The sequence below is a fragment of the Condylura cristata genome, unplaced genomic scaffold (genome assembly GCF_000260355.1).
Source record: "Condylura cristata isolate star-nosed mole 26May11 unplaced genomic scaffold, ConCri1.0 scaffold00007, whole genome shotgun sequence".
NCBI lineage: Eukaryota > Metazoa > Chordata > Mammalia > Eulipotyphla > Talpidae > Condylura > Condylura cristata.
The window spans coordinates 16,753,787-16,779,641 of record NW_004567108.1 but is presented as its reverse complement, the minus strand read 5'-3'; the positions used below and the strand labels follow the sequence as shown (position 1 = coordinate 16,779,641).

The 25,855-nt window shown below is 32.4% G+C and overlaps 1 protein-coding gene across 2 annotated transcripts in view; it reads right to left on the bottom strand.

Annotated features, from left to right (window-relative positions):
- NIPBL (Nipped-B homolog (Drosophila)) overlaps positions 1-25,855 on the bottom strand; it is a 163,869-nt gene that overhangs the window by 47,797 nt on the left and 90,217 nt on the right. For both annotated transcript variants that reach the window (XM_004678099.1, XM_012721861.1), the window contains exons 10-16: positions 23,440-25,065; positions 11,683-11,865; positions 6,855-7,052; positions 6,525-6,596; positions 6,340-6,429; positions 4,834-4,937; positions 1,306-1,392 (exon numbers count right to left, since the gene is read on the bottom strand). In XM_004678099.1, coding sequence (XP_004678156.1) covers positions 1,306-1,392; positions 4,834-4,937; positions 6,340-6,429; positions 6,525-6,596; positions 6,855-7,052; positions 11,683-11,865; positions 23,440-25,065 — 2,360 coding nt within the window. The remainder of the gene's footprint in view (positions 1-1,305; positions 1,393-4,833; positions 4,938-6,339; positions 6,430-6,524; positions 6,597-6,854; positions 7,053-11,682; positions 11,866-23,439; positions 25,066-25,855) is intronic.

The following is a 25,855-nucleotide window of genomic DNA, read 5'->3' as shown; positions in this document are numbered from 1 at the left end:
TTCTTATTCAACTGAGAAAACATAGGTTTACAATGCTGTTTGTAGTTTAGAGGTGTAGGATCTTCTCTGTTCAGGTGCTTTTACCAAATCACACCCATCAGTGAAACATCCACAGTCCTCCTCCATAGTTTTCTATATTCCCTCCCTACTTGACTTTTTCCCCTTCCCTTCTCTGAGAAGTTCAGATTCTTGATTTTCATCATAATTTCTTATGAAAGTAGTTTAAATATAACTTGCAGACTAAAGATGCAGTATTACCACTACAGACTCCTCTATGACCTAAAAAGTAATTTAAAAAGAAGACACTAGAAAAATATTGACATATTTAATAGCAATAGAACTACTAACTGAGATAATTTTTCTACATATTTCACTACATGCAGACCCCTTTGCAATTTTATGGCTTCTACTATCACAAGAACATTTCACTCATGGGATAAAATTCAATGTAGGTCATAAATATATGTAACATGTGAAAATGAAAAAATATATATCAAAAGGATTAATATTGTTTGCTTCTGTATCTATTTTAGCTCTGGAGGTTTTCCACAACAAATAAACTACTTTTGTAATTAGGCTTTTAAAAATAAAGAAATTTTAATAATTGAAAACCTTCCCAAAATCTTCTCTCTCCTATTAAATGACTACAAACATTAGTGTTTATATGCATTAGGATAGAAATGTCAACATTAACTTGACTGTATATTATTTTGAAAGTCTGCTTCAATGCTAAGAAAGTAGATTCCAGGCAATTTACTTTAATCACTTTATAAACCATTTACTATGTTGCTACAGCTTTTGATATAAACATACAAGAATATAATGACAGCTGCAGTTGTTATTTACTGAGAACTTAAGATATGGCAGTCACAGTTTATTACTTCACATGAACTGGTATATTTAACCCTTTTAACAACCATCTATTAGATGTATGTTTTGGAATACATTAGGAAATCAGTAAATCTTGAATCTCTCTTGGGAAGTTCAAGAATACTACCATCTACCATTTTATAAGAAAAAGAGCTTTAAACACACTGATATACTTATTCAGTAAAGAGCATAATGACAAAGACTTTTAAATTAAATTTACATACTTGTCAAAGCTGTAAGCTAATGCTGTGTAACAATAATTTTGACTACCTAAATGGTAAAATTCTAAAAGCAATGCTAATGAATGTAACTATTAAGCAGTGGTAACAAGGTCAGATTTAATGGAATTTGGAACGTTACAAATCAAAGTTCCTAATGAAAAATTTGTATCTCAACAATATATCCCAAAAATAAAAATATGAATCTTAAACTTACATGATTTAACAAAGTGGAAAGCTTTGACCCGTCCTGAATATTCTTCTCCAAGATATTTAAGACTTTCACAGTTTTATCAGTAGAAAGCTAAAATAAGCAACATAAATTCTTCATCAGTCATTGGTGAAAATGACAAATTATTCAAGAAACAATTACCCTCTTAGGCTATGGAATGTAACCCACTGCCACCCTCTTGAAGAGTGGGAAAAAACAAAGCTTCTCTCTTTGAAATATGTAAAGAATCACTTGCTCTGAAAGACAGAAGTACAAACACAGAATGGACACAAATAGATGTCACTAACTCAACTCTTACTACACAGTTAAAGACTCTGTTTGAATGCTTGGCTCTCTGCTCTTCTGTAGTGACAGTGAGCAAACATGTGAAGACACTGTATACACACACACTGTCTCTTAAAATTTCATTTGTTGACTTAATTATAATCTAGTTTCATACTACAATGATATTCAATATCTTAAGATCCAAGATAATATAATGAATTAACAGAAGTATGAAAATGTAAATGACAAAGTTGACATAAGTGAAATAACATGTTTTATTTTTCTATGTATCTATGTATTTACTTATTTTAAAGATTTTATTTTTATGTAGAAAAACTGGGGTACAGGCAAAAGGTATGAAGGGTGAATGTGGGGACACAGTGGGGAGCAGAGCAGGATTATCTACCAAAATACACTGAGAGAAGCAGCAGGCAAGAAAAGCAAAGTCTGCTGCTCCCCGTGGGCTGGCTCCCAACTAGGAATAGAGGGATAGAACTCATGCCACAGTGGCTATGGATAGCGTCATAGTTCTGTGACTTAACCACTTGCACTACCAGGGAGGCCCAACATGCTTTATATAGTAGAAATCTTTTCTTTTAAAAAATATCGAATTTCATACAAAGAATGCTTTCTCTTTTAAAAAATTAATAGTTGATTTACAGGTTCTGCCAGGAGACATGTTATTTATCGTCTCTAAATTGAACAGGTTTCCTATTCTAGTAGGCAGCTAGGACTACCAACCATATCTGACACAAGAGTCAAAGGGAGGATCACTAACAAATGACATAAAGTACACTGTGCTTTATTCAAGCTTGAATATAGTTCCCACAAATATTGCTTTAGATAATTTCACAGCAGATTATACTAATGAGACTTTTGGTATTCCATACTTCGAAAATACTCAGCAAGTTCACTTGGCAAATTTTAAATAGTTTGAAATATATAGTGGCTAAATTTATAAAACAAATCCACATTATCACCCACTGCACACAGTAATGATCAGTGTTAAGTAATAGCACATTAATTCTTGGTTAACTCTATATATGTATGTATGTCAAACTCATGTAAATCTTTGTGTGCTGTTGGTGGAAATACAAATTGGAGCAGCCATAAAGGCAAATAATATGAAGGGTCTTCAGAAAATAAATACAGAACTGCCATATGACCTATTAATTCTACTTCTTGGTATATATCAAAGGAAACGAAAACACACTAACTCAAAAAGTTATATGTACCCCCATGTTCATTATTTACAACAGCCAAGATATGGAAGCAATCAGTATTTATCAATGGATGAATGGACAAAGAAAATGTGGTAAATATTCATGCATCACTTAACAACGTTTCAGTCAACGACAAATGCAAACTTGATGGTTATCCCAAAAGATTATACTATACAGCCTATGTGTGTAACAGGCTATACCACCTACCATCTATATTTGTGTAATCATACTCTATGGCATCTGCACAGGTGACATCACTTAACTATACATTTCTCAGAATGCATTCTACATTACATGATGCATAACTGTATATACAACAAACTGCTACTTAGCCATACAAAGGAAATATTGCTATTTGCAGCAACATGGATAGACCCTGAGGACATTATGGTAAGAGAAATAAGTCAGACAGAAAAAGAAAAATACTATGTGACCTTACTATGTGGAGTCTAAATAATAACAGCCAATAAACAACTGACTCATAAAAAAACATTGTTTTCAGAAGCAGGAACTGGGGGAGAGAGAAAGGGTAAAGGTGACAAAAAGTACAAACTTCCAGATATACATCAGTCCTGGGAATTTATGTAAGTGATAGTATTATAGTTAATAAATACTACACTGTATGACTGAAAGTTGCAAAAGGCAGTAACTCTTAAAAGTTGCCCACATAAAATATTTCTAATTGTGCAATGATGATATTAACTAGACAATGTTGGGGTCATTTCACAATATACACTAATATTGAATCATGTTTTATGCTTGAAAGAAATGTTACATATCAAATATATCTGAGTTAAAAAAATTAATTATTATTATAATAGTTTATTTTTACATTATTTTGTATCTTTTTCCATCTCAGTTGTAATACCCGTGGACTTCCCATCACCAATTCATCTATGTGCCATCACCACAGTCCTGTGCACTTCCCTCCTCCCCCCTGCCCACCAACCATTTTTGATCCTATTCCCCACTCCACCCCTGTAAAATGTCTCTGGTATATAGTTGTTTATTATCTCCCTCCTCCCCGCCCGATCCTTTATGTTCCAGTTATGAGTGAAACCATAAACCATATTTTTCTTTTTAGATTATTTCATTAAGTATGATCCCTTCTAGCTCCATCCATGTTGCTGCAAAAGGCATGAGTTTATCTTTTTTCGACTGCTGAGTAATATTCTATTGTGTATATGTGCCACATCTAAAAAATTAAACTTATGGTACATTTTTATTTGGAATATAGAAAATACATAAGCAAAAAGGGAATAACTGATTAGAACTGTTCTACTTTATAGTCTACTTTAAAATTATAAAATTGAAAAAACCTAAATTGCTTCTAATAAATTCTACAGGTAAGCATAATATTTATTCTCTTACTATCTTTGAAGAAACAAAACATTACTTGTATATTATAGACCAGGAAATTTATGAACTGGAGTAGAAATGTTGTATAAGAGAGTCTGATTAGAAGAGCGTTTATGTTAAAATTATTTACATAGCAATATGCAATAGTTTAGGGGGTAAGAGATGACTTTTGAAAATTATGGGATGCCATCTCTTGATGCTGTCACTATTGTTTGAAGTTACTATCATTAACAAAATGGTCTACTATTCCATTAGTGCAATGAAACTACTTAGCAAGACTTCAAAAGAAATAAAACTAAAAAATATTATAAAGCTTCCAGCAATGAAGCTATGCTTATGAAATGTTTTTTAAACTGTAGTTTTACTTTTCACCATTATAAATGACTACAGCAAATATGAATGAAAAACCAAGTATTATTGACCTGACATGATCTAAATATCTGAGATAATTCAGATCTATTCTTCTTTCAATATGACTTGTTTTGGAATAATTTGCAGACTGCTACCTTGATTCAAGGTTATTTTTTAAAGAATTAATTCAGTGAAGATTCTTACAAAGCAACCAAGAACTTCCTTTCTATTTTCATCTTAACATAAGCTTTACAAAACTTTAATTTCAAACATTAGCAATTAAGTAAATTTAACAGATTTTACTTCAATGAGGTACCTTATCCATTATACCCATTGCTTTAATTTTAGCAGATTCACTGCCAAGTTCATTAAGCTGATGTTTTCCTAACAGCAGTTCTTGAGGAATTTCATCGTCATCACCTGAAAAACCAAACAACAATTTATATGAAAGAAACATTTCAAAATAGCAGTAAGCTTAATTTTTAAAATTTCTGCATACACAAACAGATGAAAACAACAGTAACAACCTAAGAAACCTCTGGAAACCTCAAGAAAACCCTGAATGAAAGAGCACAGGCATTTTAATTAAGAGATCTGTCTAAAATGGGAAGAGATAGAGATATCTTCACTACTTTAGGTATACTGTTGACCCTTCTTAGCCATGCTCTTGGACCCAGGAGGCTGACCTGTATGGACTACATCAACAGTCTCCCATGCCCTCTGGCTTCTGTTTGGATTCAGCCAGTGGGGTACCCTGTCAGAAGATCAAAGAGAAGGAAAGTGAGGTCAGGGTACTTATATCCCTGACTCCTTCCTTTTAAGGCCTCCTCAGGTAGCCTATGTACAATGACTTGCTTTTTTCCTTCTAAGCCATCATGCTCTACAACTTTTTCCTAATAAGAAAATTCTGGTGACTTTTTAAAAATCTTTGTTACTTTGGTGTCAGAGTTGTAACAGTTCCTTGGCTGGTAACCTGGGTTCCAGTACTACTTTGTCCCCCAACTTTTGTAACTGATCTCTTTGTAAATAATTCCCCCTCAAATTATCCTGATTTGAAAGTGCCATCTATCTTCCTGCTGGGATTAGAAATGACATGGAAGACATTGGAAAATTGAAAAATTTTAGGAATGATCAGATACTCCCTCCAAATACTGTAGAAATGCATTAATGGTATGCAAGTAACACTCACAAAACAACTAGTGTTTGGGCCAACTGAAGGTGGCAGATTAATTGTTGAGAGTAGTTCTAAACACTACAGAAATGTTTTATAATCCTAATATTTTAAAATCTTTACATATTATAATTATAATAAAAGTGATATATGAAATATTGTATTAATTGCACTGTATAGTTTTCCACATTAAATGCTATAACCCCTAAAAGCCAGGGGTTGGAATATTTATCTCTGCATCACTAAAACTTAACTTACTATAGACAAGTAATAAGTATTCAATTAATAATGACTATTAGAATAAAAGAACAGATGGATGGGATTCCTACTCCTACATCTTTATTCATATTAGTACCTTCCTTATCTAGGATTTACTCAAATCTCATCTGTATACTTTCTTAATGACTAATTAACTGTGATAATTGCATTCTCAGGATTCTTGAGACAATATCAAAAACTTAACTAATTTAGTACTTGATGTTTATACTAAAATTTTCAGTTTCTTGATAACACAGGAGACTTTACCCCACAGCTAGATTTCAAATTTGGTATCCTCTATATAAATGCCAGAAAGCTAGGTATATAGGCTAATAATTATATTTAAATTTGACTTTATATCTGGAAGTAAATAGTTTTTAAAAATGGTTTTACCAAATGCAGTAAAATCCATATCTTCTAAGTTGTCTAAAATATTCTCTATTGAGGCTGTGAATCTCTTAAAAGTTGAAGAATCCATCATTTCTGCAACAGAGAAAACAAAATGAAACTTATGTCCACATATCAAGGGGAAAATAGAAGTTAAACATTTTGTGAATAAAGACAAACTAAAATGTTACCTTCAGGTGTAAGCTTTGGTTCATAAGCTTTCCTCTTCTTCTGTTTTTCTTTTTTCTTCATTTTTCTAGCAACTAAAATTAACAAACAGAAATACTGAAAAGCAGTAATGACAACTTAAAAATATTTCCATTTTTATGTCTAGTTTCTTCCTGAATATTAAATATCTAAAACAATAATCAATGCTAATCAAAACATATACCTCTGCTTAATTAGAAATTATGTTAATTAGTAACAGAAAATGCTGTCAAAGTTAGATCAGCATTCTTGAAAGTTAGAGACCAAAATTTAAATTGGCTTATGTAAGAAATCCGTTGACACTGATGAATTACCCTCACTAAGGCTGGGAGGAGGAGAATAATCTTCCATGTCAGAATCTGATGGACTTCGGTTTCGATAACGACCACCACCTGAACTCCTTCTTCCTTCATGGGAGTGGCCACTTCTCCTATGATCCCCAGAGCTTCTTCTGTCACGCTCTTCATATTCCCAAGCTTTATCATCATCTTTTTTATGTCGTTTCCTAGAGGCTAGAAGCAAATCCCCATGACAAATAATTTACCTTATTTAAAAAGACAATTAAAACTTGTACTTTATATATGTACCACATGGGAAAAAAAACTTCACTATGTGAGTGTAAGAAGTTCTGAGTCATTCTATTTAACCAGAAATCTCAATTATGACATAGAAGAATGATAACTCTTATTTCAGTGTGATCTATTTAGATCTAAAGATTTTTACATGAACTTGCTTTGCTAGAAATATAGATAGGAATATTCTGGGAATTGAACCACAACACTCATTTCAAAGAGAGGTACTCAATGAGTCAGTACAGAAAATATCTAAACTTCATTAATTAAGACATGTAAAACAATCTTTATATAGATTTTGGATGAGAACTAGAAATATCTTAAAGCATCTAGGTTACTAATGGGTAATGAGTTTTGGAGGAAAAGGAAACTTTTAAGAAAGCATTACAGAGTATGGGTGACCATGTATATATCAACAGTTAACAGCTAAGTCAAATCCCTAACTTAGCTATAATTTCCACAGACTCTGCTAACCTAATATCACAAGCCTCCAGAGACAGGATAAACCTGTGTATCTGCAAATACTCATATAGTAAATATAGTTCTCTTAAGAATAGGCTTGCTTAAACCTAAGGAGAAAGCTTTTTTAGACTTATGCATGATACATAAGCATATACTTGTGTTACCTTCAATCCATCTTTTGAGAGGTCTCAGCTCTATGCTAAAATCACCAGTAATGGCAGGAGCCTCAGGCAGAATGGGAAAACAATTTTATCTGACACATCAAATCTAATCAACTAGTTTGGAGTTGCCTAGAGCATTAGTAGTTGAGAATAATTCTTATCTGGAGGAAGCATGCTAGTTCAGTAAGAAAGACTGATTAGAATTGTCAGTGCAGTGAGAGCTAGAGAGCAGTGTAAATGACAACTATTTACCTCACCTGTACTAGGGTATCATTAAACCACAACAGAGAACTGGTGTGCACTACATCTTGGCTAGTACATGGGAAGTTGAGGTGAATCTTATTGCTAACAAGGAAACACTTTCTAGTCTGTTGATCATTTGACTCCCTTGCTTTCTCTGGTGACTGACTTCCATTCTGAATCCCTTAGTATGATCAATACATAAAAACTTGAAACTCTTGAGTCTCCCACCTGGCTTAAATTGAAAAATGTACTTTAAGCCTGTGCTTATGTCCTTATGTCAACATCCAGATAAACTTACCCTTAGATACGACCCTAGCTATTTCTGTTCAAGACTCTAGTTTGACTCAGATTCTGGAAACCTCTGTTCAATCAACTGGCAACATAGCAGAGAAGGTAAATTTGTTCCCACTTTCTTGTGGTCACAAGTTTGGCACAGCAAGGTCATTCACACTCACACTCACACACACACACACACACACACACACACACACACACACACACACACACACACACACACAGAGAGAGAGAACGAAAATTAAGTGGATGACTTTAAATATCCAATGATTTTCTTTATAATTCAGTATAAATTTTAGTGAAGTATGTGGGGGAAAGGCAGAGTTCTGCCCCTTTTATGGTTAGAGTCTGCCTTTCTATATTCTCTTAGTGAAGGGCTGCCTCATATACTAATATAAATACAGTTGTGTGCAGAATACGAGTCAGAGAAACAGGTCATTTATGTTATGTAACAGTCACTAAAAATTTTTCGACAAGTACTTCTGTATGTAAAATATGAAGAATGTTAATACACGAGCATCTCTAGAGAAAAGTATAATCTCAACTTTGACTTCGTCTTTCTGACTTTTATTTCACATATTGACTATTATTTTTTATTGAGATAATGCTGGTTTACCATATATGATTTATTTTTTTATGCATTAAAGAACTTGGGTATAAAAGTATAGGGGGAGAAGATTCACCAGAGACAGAGTGGGGGAAAGAGTAGGCAGATCTACAGAAATACAATGCTATGGAGAGCAGCAGGCAAGACAGGAGAGGTCTGCTGTGTCATGTGGGTTATCTCTCTGGCTAGAGATTGAACTCATGTTGCAGTGGCTGGCAACAGCTTGATAGTGCCGTATCTTTAATTCTGTACCACGAGGATGACCCATATTATATATGATTTAATGATGTAAGTTCACACCTCTTTGGATGTATGTTACCATATGTCACCACCACCAAAACACACATTATTCCCAAAGACATTCAAGCATTCAATTCTATGATTAGAAAACGCTTGAAGACCATATTGCTCTTAGCAAATACATTCAGGATAGCATACTGGTGGTGACTGAGATAGGCATTAAGTGATTTATCTCTTATTTATTGAACTTTAGGAAATTTGGATAAAAATGGGATGACAACTTAAAAATAAACACCCCCCTCACTTTATATGATACACTGTATATCACAAAAAAGCTGTCAAGATTCCAAATCATTATGACTGGCTTGTTCTTTTCTCATTTCTTTCATTACACTTGAATAAGCAGGAGAGCAGTTCAACAGTCAGGTATAAAATGGCTTAGATGATTTCTGCACTCCCTTTCCAAATTTTACCTGTATCTCTTCTGCTAACCTTCCCTGTAACTTTGCAACTGTTCCATGGCTATGCAAGTAAGTGTGGTCCAACTCTGAAAGTTACTCTTTGATCCTTCTCCTTATCTTGCAACAAGCTATTTCCCTATTAGAATTTTATGAGGACAATTTTATTAAACTGCAGTAAATCTTAAACTTCAAAAAGTCTTTTTAAATCTGTATAATACTTGATATTTATGTTCTCAGAGTACTTTTACAATGTGCATTGTACTGTATTTTCACTATATTGCTTTGGTTCCCTTTTTCATACTGAGAGGTAAAGCACAGGCTCTCTAATTAATATTAACTTGTAACATACAAGGACATAGATATAATGGGGTCCATGGCTTTAAGGTGAATCTGTGTGCCTCCTTTGACGAGACATTAATTTCATAATAAAAAGCAAAACACAACAAAACAAAACAAAATGATGTACTGATGACAAACAAGAGGCATATGTGGTTCTCTCCTGTTTTACACTTCGTGGGCATATATGATTATGCCCTCCTTCCCACTTAACTGTGAGGCAACTTTTGAATACTCATCAATATGGCAGCTTTTGAATACTCATCAATATGGCAAAGCAAGCAGCCACTCTCAAGTTTCTGAGTTCAAATATGATTTGAAATCAATTTACAATCAAAGAACTCCTCTTCAAAGTTATTATTCCCTTTAGAAAGGGGTAATGTATTGCAGAAGAGGGAAAGAAAGTAAAGGAGAGAAGTGCAAATAACAGGAAGTGTCCTTTCTTTTCTTTCCAGAGCCTAAGTTATACCCAGAATGTTCAATTAAAAAGAAAAAAAAAAAAGAATTAACTTTAGCTACTGAAATATAATGCATGTAAATACATTTCATGGTGATACAAAAAAAAAACAATCATACATATAATTAAATGTCAGGTTAGCTTTGCTATATATTTTATTTCAATTTTAAAACTTTCGTTCAAATTTGTTCAGTCAGTCTAGTGATCACAGCTCAAGAGCTCACAGTTTTAAGAAGACCAAAGCAAATGAACATTGATTAAAAACTTTGGAGGTGAAGGGCTTCCATTAGCAATATACATTTAAAAATGGCAGCATGCATCTGTGCTTCCTGCCCTTGCTTGTCACACCTCAATCTATGGACACTAGGTGGAAAAGGTAGAACACACTGGTGGTCTTCCCACTTCTTTTGGTCATAATGACTAAGTCAGTTGGCACACAAGTGAAGATCTCCCATAGTCTGTTTCCACTGAATGCCGTTTAAGTCAAACAAGGTTGCTGACCCCTCTTGGCTAGGCTCAATTCTCTTGCTCCAGAAGAAGGAAGATAGGGATAAAAGAGAAGAACTTTTTCAGTGGATCAGTAGGAAGACAGGCGAGGTATAGCAAGTCTAGTGCAAAGACAGGTGATCACAGTGTTGTAGAGAGGTAGCTGTGTAGTGAAGAAGCCAGCTCTGGAAAACAGTGAAACAAGGGAGGAATTCCAGGACACAGCTGGGCAAAAAGGAGAAGCCAGGTCCAAACGACAGAGATAATCGGCAATGTGGCTAATCCATTCATAATTTAGTGAAAGTATGGTTTAAATATTTCTTCAACTGGCTATCTCCTATGTGTAGTTCAAGATTCAATTCAAGTGGCTCCTCTTTCAGTGTTCCCTGAACCCCCAGTATGATTTTTATGCCAATCCAATGTGTTCCCATACTACCCTATTATTACTGTACTTTTCTCAGTGTACCATAATGGTTTACATATTTCCCCCACACACTGAAGGCTCTTCAAAGACAGGGATCACATCTTATTTACACTTTTATTATTAGTATCTAGCACAGAATAGAAATGCAATAAATGTTTACTAAGTGCACAGAGACACATACTTGTGTGACACTAATTAGAGCCCAATAAATTTTTTTCTTGGTGCCAACTGATCTCATTTTTCATACATATTTTAAGTATAAAGAAAAAAAATCTAGCTATAGTGAATTATTAAGAATTAGGATCATTATACTCTTGCTAATCCAAAAAATTATGAATGAGACAAACATATCAATTTGCTTTTTAATTCTAAATAATAAAAAAGTTATGTGATACTTACATTCAAAAGCTTCATCACTATCATTATCTTCATCTGAACTGATTTCAGCATATTTTGGCTTTTCATTAACTGTGCTACGCTTGCGTTTATTCATTTTCACACGTTCACAAAGTGGCATGGTGGATTCAATTTCTGCCAGGAGTTCGGGGGGTAATTCTTTTAACACTGATTGATCTATACTACCTATTAATGAAAGGTAAGAAAAAAATTACATCTGAAGATAAAAGGGAAATTTTAACAGTATCAGTGCAATGAAAACAAAATATTACTATTAATGTTTTTCTAAGTGACCTTTGTATTTTAATAAAACACATTCATACTTAAAATTATAATGGTTTTACACCTAAACTGAAAATATACCTTATACATTATCATCACATAGGAACTTTAAAAATGATACCTATTGTTATAGCAATGAAGAGTTACCTGTATTTTTTTTTTTTTTTAAATCATGAGAGAGTACGAATGCAGTCCCCCACTACCACAAATTATACAGTTGAGTTTCCCACATTTGGGGAAATCACAGAGGGGCAGCATATCCAGAGGGCAATGGATAAGCCTTGCCCTGGGTTGACAACCACCTTTGTGATCATACTATCTCCCCTGCCAGGTAAGTATGTATCATCAATTTTTTATATGTCATCTTTTGTTTGCATTGACTGAAACTTTTAGAAACTAAAGTTCTGACATTTACAAGTATATATGCGAATAGGGAGAACATCTCACATTCATGGTAGCACCCAAATTTGTTCTATAAAGGTCTGGAGTAGTTAATTAAGTAAGAAAGTAATGCTGTCAACTCAACACAAAAGAGATGATTTGCAGGAAATTTATCACCACCTTTTCCTCTATGTTGGTGGTCCTGTATAGTGACTGGAACAAGACCTTTATATGCAAACACCTATTACTGTCTGTTTGAGGGGCATGGTAATACATGCAGTATTATGAAGAAATTTCCTCATATAGATAAACCAATATATGCATATAACTAAAAATAAAACAAAAAGGCAGAATAAACTGAACAAAAATACCACCACACACACACACACACACACACATATACATAAAATTATTTACAACTGAAAATAGATTCAAGTCTATTATGAATTTAAGTTCATTATTTCCTCAAGAAAGAGTAAAGACAGGATAGAAATACATCAACATAATATAACAAGAACTGGAACATAATACTACCTAAACCTACATACAAGTACACAAACATACACAAAGAGCTGCTATTTAGAAATACATTTTTAATCTCCTGTGGTATCCTAAAAATAAAGTAGCAAAAATTATTTATTCAGCACAATTCATCCCTAATGACTACGGAAGGTGACAATTTTAACTTGCTTTACTTACCCATTTAAATCTTTGAGTGGATTATAAAAATGTCTTACCTGCAAAGTTTTAGGAATTGGGAGGAAAGAATTCCTTGGGGGTTTATAGCAGGGGATATTAGCAACTACAGTCCACATTAACACTATGACAGTCAAATGCAAATAGTGCTTATTATGTAAAGAACAGAAAATCATGACAAAAATATGCAGGTACTGAGTAAGACAATTTCAAAGCCTAAAGAATATCTAGTATTAAGAATATAAGCCAAGAATTATTAATCTCAAAGGAAAAATAATTTTTTATTCCCCATAAAGTAATTCAGCAACATAAAGGAGTTATTTCAGTAACTGTCAGCCTCTAATTCTTCTAAGGACATGTGCTGAAAAAATTTTATCCAACAAAGATGTAATATTCCTAAGACTTTATCGTGAGATTCTTGACACTGAGCTTAACGTAACCATCTCATTTTCAAATCATAGATTTTTCTGTACTGATGTTCTTAATTAACCTATATTTGATCCATGTAATTTATTTTTAGAATATTTTACCATAAAAAAAAGCCAACTTTATAGCTATGGATTGACATTATCTTCGGTGTTAACCTAAACATACTGTACATCTCATTTAAAAGTCTTTAATGCTTTGAACACTTCTAATTAAATATGTAATTTTCTAGTGGAAGGTCATATATTCTAGTACCCATCTGTCCTTTCTATATCATCTGTGATATTAACAATGGTTATGCAGAGGTCAAAAATGCTATGACTCCTTAACTCCTGTTTACAAATTCTTAGATTCATTTACAGATGTGCTTTCTCTCTGGATAGTTTCTGAATTGCTATATTGTCTATCTGTAGCATATTGTCTATCTTACAGATAGACAATCATCTCCAAAGAGTTTACTATTCTGGAAAAATTATCTCTAAAGCGAATTAAAATGGAAATTCTTTATTGCAATTTTCTTCATTTGATATATTGTAATCTCCTGGGATCCTTAAATATGAATAACCCAAAGTATCTGAACTTCAGTCTATACAGACATTTTTTAAAAAGTCGATATACTAACTGATTGCATTCTGCCTAAATTTCAAACTGGCTTGCTAATAATATCCCAGAATAAAAATTATCCTGCAGATAAATATGCAATAGGTAAATCAAGGTTTAAGCAATTTACTGGAATTTGTTCTCTCTTTACAATGGCTTATAATATCCCAGAGCAAGACATCTGCTTTCTTCTTTTTCTTAAATTTTTTAAAAATATATTTTATTAAGTTATTATCAGTTTATATCATGTTCATCAAAAAAGAACTCCTCACAATAGCAAATTACAGAATACAGACAATAAAGCAGGTAAAGCTCAGGCACTGTAGTTAAACACCACTTGTTCCATAAAATAAAAAGAATGCTATCAGATTTAAGAGTGTTACTATTCTGTTGATCATTTAAGAGTATTACTATTCTGCAGATCTCTGAAATTGAATAATAGCAACATAATTCAATGAATAAAAGTTTCATTTCTGAAGATGATCAACTTAAATAACAAAACAAAACCCAGCTATGGTTAATGTCTCTCAATATCCTCCACAAGTGAGTCCTGTTTCATTTTGAATAGAAATGTCTGTTAAACAGGTTTATGCATTTTCTGAATTAATCCTATCTTTTTTATAAATCATTTTATAAATTGATTCAACTAAAGGATTCTTGTTACCAAGAGTAAGAAATAAAATTCTTGGCTTTCCTATTTCACATTCAGGATCTTCAATGCAACACAATGGGTTGGGTAACGACTCAATTTCAATACACAGGAATAAACAACTAGTACTTTTTTGTGGTTCCTATAATGTATTTTGTTAAGTTCTTTCCATTAAACTAGTAGTAATTCTTTACATGAAAACAAACATAACATCCTTGCTGATTTTTTAATACACTGATGATTTTAGAAATTACTGTTGTTTGTCAAGCTATTTGTTCTTAAATAATTCAGACTATTCTTTATAATTACCTTTCTACTTCATTTCTCCCAACCCAATTAAACTTAAATCAGGTGACTGAATTACCATAAAACTTTATGTTACTGTGTTGAGGGACAATGCATAAAGTGAGTTTTGTAACGTAGCACACTTAGCTTTCATTGATATTCCATTAGATATAGTGCACCTATACTTTCTCGAAGTAATGAAGCTAAAGAATACTTTTAGCTCCAGATGTGCTATATTTTGCCAATCTTGGCTTTCAGTATAAATTACTCATACTATCACATTTACCAGATTATTAAAACCATAAGTTAACAAAAGACTAAGTCCCAATGAGTCACTGATTGATAATTGTGTTTTGTTTTTTAAAACAGGAAAACAACCCTGAGTTTAAAATAAACCAACTTAATGAATGAGTTTTCAAGGACAGAAGCTTCAGATAAACGAAAACTACTCGTGTTCAGGAACACACCAAAAAACTCACATAAACCTCCCAATTTTTTAAGTCACACACACAAAAAAATCTTTAAATGGGCATAATGTAGTTTAATGACAAACTTTACAGTAACCTGCCCCTATTACAAAAGAGTAGCATCATATGGATCTTCAAATAGGAGTAAAAAGGAAAAAATTCAATAGCCTAAATTGTCAATCTGCCCACTAGTGTTTCCTAGGTGAGTTAATAGATTTGAAGATACATAGTCGAGGAAACAAATGATTCCCTAACACCAACCAAATTCTTTACTTGAAGCCACTGTAAGAAAGTGTAATCTAGAAATATGAATGGATGAGATAACGCCTGAAAATGGTGACATCGAAGAGGCAGAAACACAAGGAGGCAACATGAAGAGAAACAGAAAACATTCTTAATGAAGAGACTGCGAGACATCTTTAGAAAAAGGAAGATCAATTCTGATAGAAGAGCTCTTTCTAAGTTAATCTGAAACAATGTGTAGGTTTAGCCCAATGTTTCTTAAACCACAAATTCATGAAAGAAAATACTCAAAATGAATGAAACTGACTACTCATAAGCCAACAGTCAATAAAATACTGTCTACCTTGTACCAGAGATCTTAATTATGAGTAAAATTCTGATATAAAAGTTGCCAATGTTTGTTTTGAAGCCCTACTTTAATACAAACTTGAATTACAAAGAAGTTACTCTTTTAATTACTTTTGCTTTTTTTTTTAAAGATTTTTTTTGATTCATGGTCATTATTGAAACAATCAAGTTTTTCACTCAGCTGAACACAGTAATGCCTATGAGTTAACTGCTAAACTCAAAACTATTTGAGATTAAATTTAAAAATCTAAAAATACTGAAAATCTAAAATCCTAGAGCTTTGTTTATAAGCTCTGTAGGTGTGCTTGTAATGTGCTGAAATTTGTATACTCAGATGCTACCTATAGTGTAAAAATATCACAACAAATGGTGTTCAAACCTTTTTACTCCTTTATACTACTCATGGAAATTTAACCAGAGGAAATTTATACAATGAAACAAAAAAGCTCTAAGATGTTTAGTTTTATCTCTTGTTATATCAAAATGCTAAATAACAGGTAACAGGGTAGGCAAAGAGATCACATTAAAGATAATTATAATGTTAGTACAGAGATTATAGATATATAAAGGAAACAGAATGTAAAATAATAGGTGTAACAATGTTGTGACTATGTAAAGGTATTTGTAACAGGAATATAATGCAAATATTATACTAAATTAAGGGGTTATGCATTTTCCTAAAGAAATATAGTCTCTTAAGGAAAAGAAATAAGGCTGATTATTTGTGAGGGACCAGAAGGTGCTTCAAGAACATTGTGGGTTTTCAAGAGATGATGTGGGAGGAGTACAAGATAGAGGACAAGAGAAAAAATTTGGTAGTAGTTTCAGAGCATTATGGGAAGAATAAGTTTGATTTTATCTGCTCTGGACTGAGCAAGATGTTTAAGGGGGGAAAAGTGGGTAAGTAAAAAAAGGTAAGAAAGATTCACATACTACAAGTCTCTTTTTGAGGACTGAGAGAATCAGAATGTACTTTCGAAATGTTAGTCTAGCAATTTGTAGATTAGACAGGAAGGAGGAGATGTTTGAAGGGAAATTTTCTACGGGAAATTTCTCTATGTCTTCAGTGGAGGGTGTGGGAAAACAATAAGTAGAAGTCATCTATTTAATCATTTTTGAAAGGTAGCAGTACTACTACTATGTACTATCAGACCCTATTTGAGGAGTTCTATTGATATTAATTATTTAACAGATTAAGATTATGTAGGATGCAGAAAACATGAATTAGATATAACAAAATCCACATACGCTATTCTTCATTTAAGTACGAAGCAATCTGATCAAGTATTAAATTATATTGTTAAGCTAAATGTGTAGAAATTTTCTAATATTGCAGAGAATGGCTTATTTCTGGTTACTTTCTTACTACTAATGACTATAAAACAAAGTTTAATTTAAAGTAATCTAGCCTCACCTTACTTATTCCTTACTGTATATTGTATTGATAAATTAGTCAAATGTTTAAGTTCTCTAAACTTGTCATGCTTTTTCCTTCAGCCTTGTAGTAATGTCACATGTGAATCTCTATCGTTCTATATTCAAACAGCATTGTCTTCCTTACAATAAAGTACACTGTCACTGTATTTTTAGTTAGCCAATGATGTCATACACTTGAGCAACTCATACACTGTACTGGAATTGCAGAATTTAGCAAAGAATACAGGATGTTGAGGATGGGCCAGAAGTACGTGTTGAATGTTTAGTAAAAACATTAGAATGAATTTGTGGTCATCTAAGAATTTTTTTCCAGCTGAAAATTTTTTAAATCCCTTCACAGTTCTTAGTTGTTGTATATTGATAATGCACATACCCAGAAGTTTATTCACAAAATGAAAAGTAGAGAAAAGGTTTCATAGCTGAAACATAGTGAATGTAAATATTTTAAAACCAACTTAAGTCTTTATTCTTAGTATATCTATATTTAACACATTAATTATGCTATTATATTGATGATATAACTGCAGTATATGAAATATGTGCAAATATTAAATACTCTGCTAAAATAATTATATTTGGCTAATTTTATTCTGTTTATATATGTGAATATTGGATAACTATAAAAATAATTAAAAACTGTTTACATTTATCTTTTTATATTTACATAAAATTATACAAATGGCAGTGGGAAATGTCAATCTAGTTTCCAGAACCACTTATATAAAAGTTCTATTTCATCATTATATCAGACTAAGCAAACTACAGCCTTCAGAATCAAATGTGCCCTACCACCTGTTTTGTACATAAAGTTTTACTAGAATATAGTGACACCCAATTACTTACACATTGTTTTATAATTGCTCTCCTACTACAGTGCCAGAGGAAAGTAGCCTACAAAGCCTAAAATTATTATCTGAGCCCTTACAGAAAAATTCTGCTGTCCCCTGATCAACATCATGTCATGCTTTATGCAGAATGTAACAAAGTGTAATATGCCATGCAAGTGTACTTACTATAAAGTTATATCTAGTCATTCCAGACGGATTATTTACTGAAAACAAAATACCAAGGAAATGGTTTGTAGCAAATGACAAAAACTACCGTAAATGAAGCAGGCGGAAAATAAGATTTTTATAAAAAATCCATTTTAAGCCCTGGTTTTGATACTGACATCAGCATTAGAGAGTATTCACTAATGTATGGCAATTATGCAGCAATTACAATAAGAAGCACTATAAAAAGATTTATACTTTCTAGGAAGTTTATTATGTAAATGACAATTTACTACTATTCAGTAGTGAAAGCAGGGATAAAAAGATCCTTTCCTTAATATGTATACAAACTGAAAAAAATAAATGGCACAAACTAACTCAAGAAACTAGAAAAAGAACAAATGAATTACAGTGGTAACAGAAGGAAGAAAACAAAGATCAAAGCAAAACAAATGAAATAGACTAAAAAGACAAATGAAAAGATCAATGAAACTAAGAGCTGTTTTTTTTTCCAGAAAGACAAAACAAACTTTGAGCTAGACTTACCAAGAAAAAAACTGAAATGAATAAAAATTTAAAAGGAATGTTACATCTTATACTACACAAATATAAATGACTAATAAATTAGGAGAATTACATGCCAATAAAACAGACATCTGGAAGAAATAGTAATTCCTAAGGACAGTATCTACACAAACCAGTTAGTACTACTAAGGAGATTGAATTAAGGCAAGAATTCACCAATGAATCTAGCAAATATTTAAAACAGAGTTAACATCAATTCTTTCAACCTTTTCCAACCTTTGCCAATTCATTTTACAAAGCCACCATTATCCTGAAGACAGATCAGACAAAGACACAATAGAAAACAAAATTAAAGGCCAATATCCCTAAGAACATAGATCCAAAAGTCCTCAACAAAATACTAGCAAACCAATTTCAACAGTATGATAAAGAATTATAAACTATGGTCAAATGGGATTTATTCTAGGGATACGAAAATGATTTAATATCTGCTAATCAATGTGACAAAAGAAGAATAAACATCTCATTAAATACAGATGTTACATTTGACATAATGAAACATCCCTTTATGGTAAAAATTCTCAATGAACAGGATATGAAGACACATTCCACAACAAAGTAAGTCTGTATATGATAAATCTAAAGCTAAGAACAATGGTGAAAAGCTGAAAGTTTTACCATGAAGACCAAGACCAAGACGGATACCCACTCTCACCACTTTTATTCAACACAGTACTAGAAGACTGTAGTTGCCAAGGAAGTGAATATTAAAAGTTCTCATCACAAGAAAAAAATTCTGTAACTCTGTGAGCTGACAGACGTTAATGAAACTTATTGTGGTAGCCATTTCACAATATATACCAATATGAAGTCATTATGTTGGGCACCTTAAGCAAATACAATGTAACATATGTATCAATAAAATTGGGGGAAAGTGGGGCAGCAATTCTTCAAATATACATTGAATATAAAGTACATATATTTAAAACAATTTCAAATACGATTTTATTACATAAATTAAAAATGAGATTTCATTATAATACAATTCTGAACAGACTAGCTCTTACTCTGATATTCACGTTCTCCTCATAAGTGTGAAGAAAACTGGTTTCTCCATTAAAAAAAAAAGATGAATTAAAACTTTGTTAAGGCTCAGAGTTTTTCAAGTTTCTCAGACTAGTATCCTTTAACCTACTTAATGGAGACACAGAGTACATGTCTCCAAAACAGAGTATACATACTAAAATTCTGAGTAAAAGTGTTTCACAATAAAGATAACATTTTTTCATATTTAATACAATGATTTTAGTATATTACTTTAAAAGGTTTCACAAAAGGTAAAGAGGAAACAATGAGTTGATTAAAAGACTGGGAAACTGACAGAAGCAGGATGAGCACTGATAATGAGCAGCCAATCTTGTAACAGCTACAAAGCAAAATAAAGGAAAAGAACAAATTAAACGGATATAAATATGAGTAAGTCTTCTTTGGATTGTAACAAAAACATGAGGTAGTTGCCAGATTGAAGAGTTATCACAAAGTTTAGGGAACATAAAGTTGAAAATTATGTAGCTAGTGAGCTAGATCTATTGGTGGGGATACAAGATGAATACACAATTTTAATCTGCACACAAGAAGCCTTTTCTGAATATGGAATCAGCATAGTTTCTGTTCAACAGGAATTTACTATTTCCTTTATATATACCCAGTATTATGCTATGTCCGAGGGATATAGATATATACGTATTGAAGTCAAATCAAATGTAGTAACATCACTTTACATTATGTTCACATAAAAGTGGGGGGGAGGGAAGTATATAAAGAGTCAAATCCATACCGTTACCATTCAAAAATTAACAACTTTAAGACTATTAAAGAATTTCAAATTAACCTAAAGAATGAATGTTTTAAATATACACTTCAGGTAAATAAAATATGTAAAGGATAGAATTTTATGGTGCTTTCAAAAAAAAGAAAATATACCAAGTATTTTGACTTTAGGAATCAACCATAAAAGTATCCAGGCAATATTCAGTTTAATTTCTTTACTTAAAAATGTAAGTATATATGATTTTCTGTAACTCTCCAAAGAAAATCCCCAGTAATTTGTTCTAAAGAGGGCTAGTAAGCACAATTGTGCTTCCTATCCATGTGATGAATAAAAACCACAAAAAACTAACTTAGCTATTGAAAACTTAATACCAAAGTTAAGAATAAAACCAAAACTAGTTTCTTTTTATTAATAAAAAATAATCAGAGATTAATCCCAACACCATCTATATAGCATCCAGAAATGATTCTATGCACTTAAGTGTTTTTGTTATGAAAAGGCCCACTTACTAGATGCATATTTGTGTGCTTAACACACACACATGCACACACGCAAACACCCTATTTTAACAGGCAGACACCCAGCCTACTTATCCATAGATGAATATATAAAGTATATACATTTGTGTTACGAATACATTATGAGAAACATATGAACTAGAAATTCATAAGTAATAAAGTTAATTGTGAAAAAACCATGGTAAACAATACAGCCAATACTAATTAGAAGCCGTATTCATTTCTTGATGTTCAGTTGTAAAAGATTCTTTGTTAGAACAGAGCTTAGAAAGCAAGGCTAGCATAAGCTGACAGAGGGCAGGGGAGAAAAAGATGATCCAGATCAAGGGGACAAGAGGGTACCACTTTCCATCTTTTCATCTGACTCTTCTAAAATTTTATAACTATGCTCTTTATGTATATATGTATGGGTGTGTTTAAATACATATGCTATTCCTAAACTTTCAGTGAAAATTTTTAGAACTAATCTTTACATAAAACAAGTCTATTTACCACTTTCTAACAGTCTTTTTATATAATCCATTTTGAAAAGATGCATTTAAGTTAAAAAAGACTTTCTTAATTAAAGCTGAAGCCTTAGTTGCTTTTTTACAGTCTGATTGCCGTAACTTAAAATTTGAAAGCTTCACTAAAAGAATACAAATCTTAGATTCAGAGGTAATCTTTGTGCATTGTTGAAAGACAAAACAAATGAGAAAAAGTAGCTTCTGATAAAGACCAAGTATAAACAAGAACATATTTGTTATAACAATTAACTTCTTTCATTAAAAAAATTCTTAGTAGCAATGTTTTTAATAAATGTTTTTTGATAGACAAGGTACAACAGCTTCTTATAAAATAACCACTACACCTTCCATATCACCTAATATACACTGTAGTACTTATACGACAGAACTTTCTGTGATAATGCAAATATTCACTATGGATGTTACTAACATAGCCAGTTACTAGTCACAAATGGCTACTAAGAACATGACTTTTAATCATTAAACTTACTTTAATTAACCAAAAGGGATTGCTGACTGCCGGGGTGAACAGCACAATTTTATATTTGTTTATAAGTATAAATCTAAGCTCTTAATGAAGCTCTTTCACAGAATGAGAACTTGAAAATGAAATGAACTTTTACTGCTATAAAAAGTGTATTTCAATCTATTATATTGCATGGGCTAAATAGGTTTTGCCACACAGCATCACCAAAATATGCATTTTGAACATTTTAGAAGTTGCATACAAAGGAAAACAAAATTTTATTTTATTTCATGTTACTGTATTTTCAACACTTAAAAGACATTTTCCCCCTGAAAATACTACTGCTCAAATTTAACCTGAAATTAAGTCAGCAACTGTGCCCCCTCCAAAAAAAAAAAAAAAAATCCCAAAACCTCACAAGCTAAAGCTTTAACACAATTTAAGCGATAAATACCATTACTATTCCATAGAAAAGGGCAAACCTATATATTTTCTAAATTAATAATTTTTACTAACCACCTCCCCCAAAGGGGTATGAAATAATAGTCTTTTGTCTCAATTTCTAAAATATATCAATTTAAATATTCATCAACAATGAACTAATTCGAGACAGGTCTGTGAGAAAATAATATGAGATACTTAATATTCTTAAAAGAATTTATAGCACTTATTTTTGTATACCATATAGCTATACTGAGATGTAAGGTATTAAAGGTAAACTTATTGCATCATTGAAGAATGGGCTCTTTCTACAGTCAAAATAACTTTTTTAGGAAGTTGGTATGTACATCCACTCCAATTACACATTCTAAGCATTCACTTGATTAATTACTTTCAGAAATGCCTGAAGTAAATGAACAGTGAAAGAATTATCTATAATAAATGGCATAAAAAATCATGACTATGATAAATAGTCAAGTAGGGGGGCAAAGATTTTTACTGATTACTTTGAATCTATAGTCCCAAAACAACTCACTATTCTTTTATATGTGTTTTCACAAAGTAACATTCCGTTTTTGTAATTTCCATTTAACAAAATACTTAGCAAACCTAAAACTAGAAAGAAAACTGATTATAATACAAATGACATCAGTTTAAGTATTCTTACCTTTATTTGACTTTGATGGTTTATTCTTGATAGGTTTTAGGGAACTTCTTGATTTATCCTCTCTATCTTTAATAAGTTTCTGAACATCATCCAAAGACAGTTTTTGCAGGACAACTACAGGTTTAGCTCCTTTATTTAGATCTTCAACTAATCCCATCTTTTCTACTTTGTCTTTCTGATCTGCTTTCATTTCCATCTTCTTTGTTTCCTGAGTAATATTGCCGTCTTTATCCCTCTTGATTTTTGGAATGACAAAATTTTTCAATGCACCAGACCTGCCCCCCAACAAGTAACTTGGAAATTCTGCCTTATTGTCAGGGTGTGCTTTATTACTATCTACTTTACTTTTGTTAGCCTCTGTCCTTTTGTCATCTTTACTATTTGGAGATTTAAAACCAGGTTTATCAGATCTTGATTTATTAGAATCTCCTTGTTTAACACGAGGACTGTCAGGCCTTGATTTTTGCTCCCCAGAAGATGGTCTTTCCCTTGACTCCCCTGATTCATGCCTGTGTTTTCTCTCTAGTTTATCAGGTTTCGAACCATCAGATTTAATACCATGTTCATTTCTACTAGAGGATCTCAGTGTTTCTGGTCTTCGAACCCTAGACTGATCCCCCCGATGTCGCTCTGATTCACTCCTGTCATCTGATTTTTGTTTACTATCATGGTCTCGTCTTAGTGACTCAGTAATAGATCGCCCATCAGGTCTCTGCTTTAAGGCTTCAGCTCGTTCTGATTTTAACCGAGGTGAATCAGATTTAATATCCTGTTTATGTTTAGTCACATCAGGTTTTTTCTCTGTTGATGGCTTTCCAGAATCCCTCCTATTTTCATGCCTATGTTTTGGTGTCTCAGGCCGACCATCATTTTTTTGCTTTGGAGTTTCAGGTCGTCCTTCACCTTTCTGTTTTGGAGTTTCAGGCCGTCCATCACCCTTCTGTTTTGGGGTTTCAGGACGTCCATCGCTCTTTTGTTTAGGAGTTTCTGGACGGTTTTCACCCTTTTGCTTTGGGGTTTCAGGTCTTGATTTTGTAGTTTCTGATCTGCCATTACTTTGTTTGTTGTCATTTGGTTTTGTGTCAGATAGTCTATTATCATTCTGTTTAGACTCTTCAGTGGTGCTCTCACTTTGTTTGGATTCAGTTGTTCTGTTCTCATTCTGTTTAGATTCTTCTGTTTGTGTCTCAATTTTAGTTTCTAACTTACTCTCACTTGATTTTGTCTCCACCAATCTGTTTTCATTTGGTTTAGATTCTGCCAATCTACTTTCATTTTGTTTCAATTCATTCTTTGAAAGCTCAGAATCAGACTTTTTTTTAGGAGTCTCAGGATGGTTTTCTGGTATAGATTTAAGATTTCCAATAAGATCTTCCTGAAGAACAGAAATAGGTGCATCATTACATTGTTTGATTTCTTCAGACTTTTTTATGGAATCTGAATCCTGAGTTATAGCAGCCTGAGAGTCCACTCTTCCTGCCTGATGAAGATCAATGCTAACCATTAATGCTGGCCTTGACCCATTTCCCGTAGAACCCGTCTCCTGAGAAGCTGGTCTATTACCTCCTGTAGCACCCCCAGCCTCCTGTGGGTAAGAATCTTGTTTTCTTTTTTTCAAAGGCTTATCTGAAATTTAAAGATAAATATTCAGTATCAGTAATAGACATATATTCTTATTAAAAACCATATGGACTTTGACTACTTTTAAAGTCACACTTTTTAAAAATGTGAATAAAAATGTCAATCTGCATATATGAAATAATAGGTATGAATGCGATGATAGTTTTAAACCAAGATTTGAGGAAATCTTCATGCGTGCTGTACCTCAATAAATGTTAGCAACAACAGTAAAAAGAACAGCATAGTTGTTGAGCATATAAGCCCAAGATATAAAATAAAAAGGAACTTTTAATACATTAAATACAAACATAGTCTTATGTTTGTACATGTCAGGGGTAAACCAGATTCTTTATAAAAGAGTAACACAACCACTTATAAGTCATATTCCCATTTAAGATAATTTTAACTGTTAACAAAAAAGTAAGAAAGCCTCAAATCTGATAACTTACCAAATAAGAAATGTTAAGTTTTTATTACAGGTAAGAAAAGTATGGCAAAGAATAAAACCTGAAACAGAAAGCACGCCACTGGAATAAAGGTAAATGAGGATGAGAAGTATATTTGGAATAAGGAAACCTTAGGTACCAAAATGAGAATCGTATAAGGAGTTTATAGATAAATCCTATCTTAAGTAACTTCCACTGAAGAAAAACATTTCAGCTCTTCAACATAAAGTTTCAGGGCCTAAGAAAAAAATTGTAATATTCTGAAATGTAAAGAATACACACAAACACAAACCCATCACTACAATTAAATATTAAGGTATTTTTTAACAGCTATGTTTTTCTGTGCATGA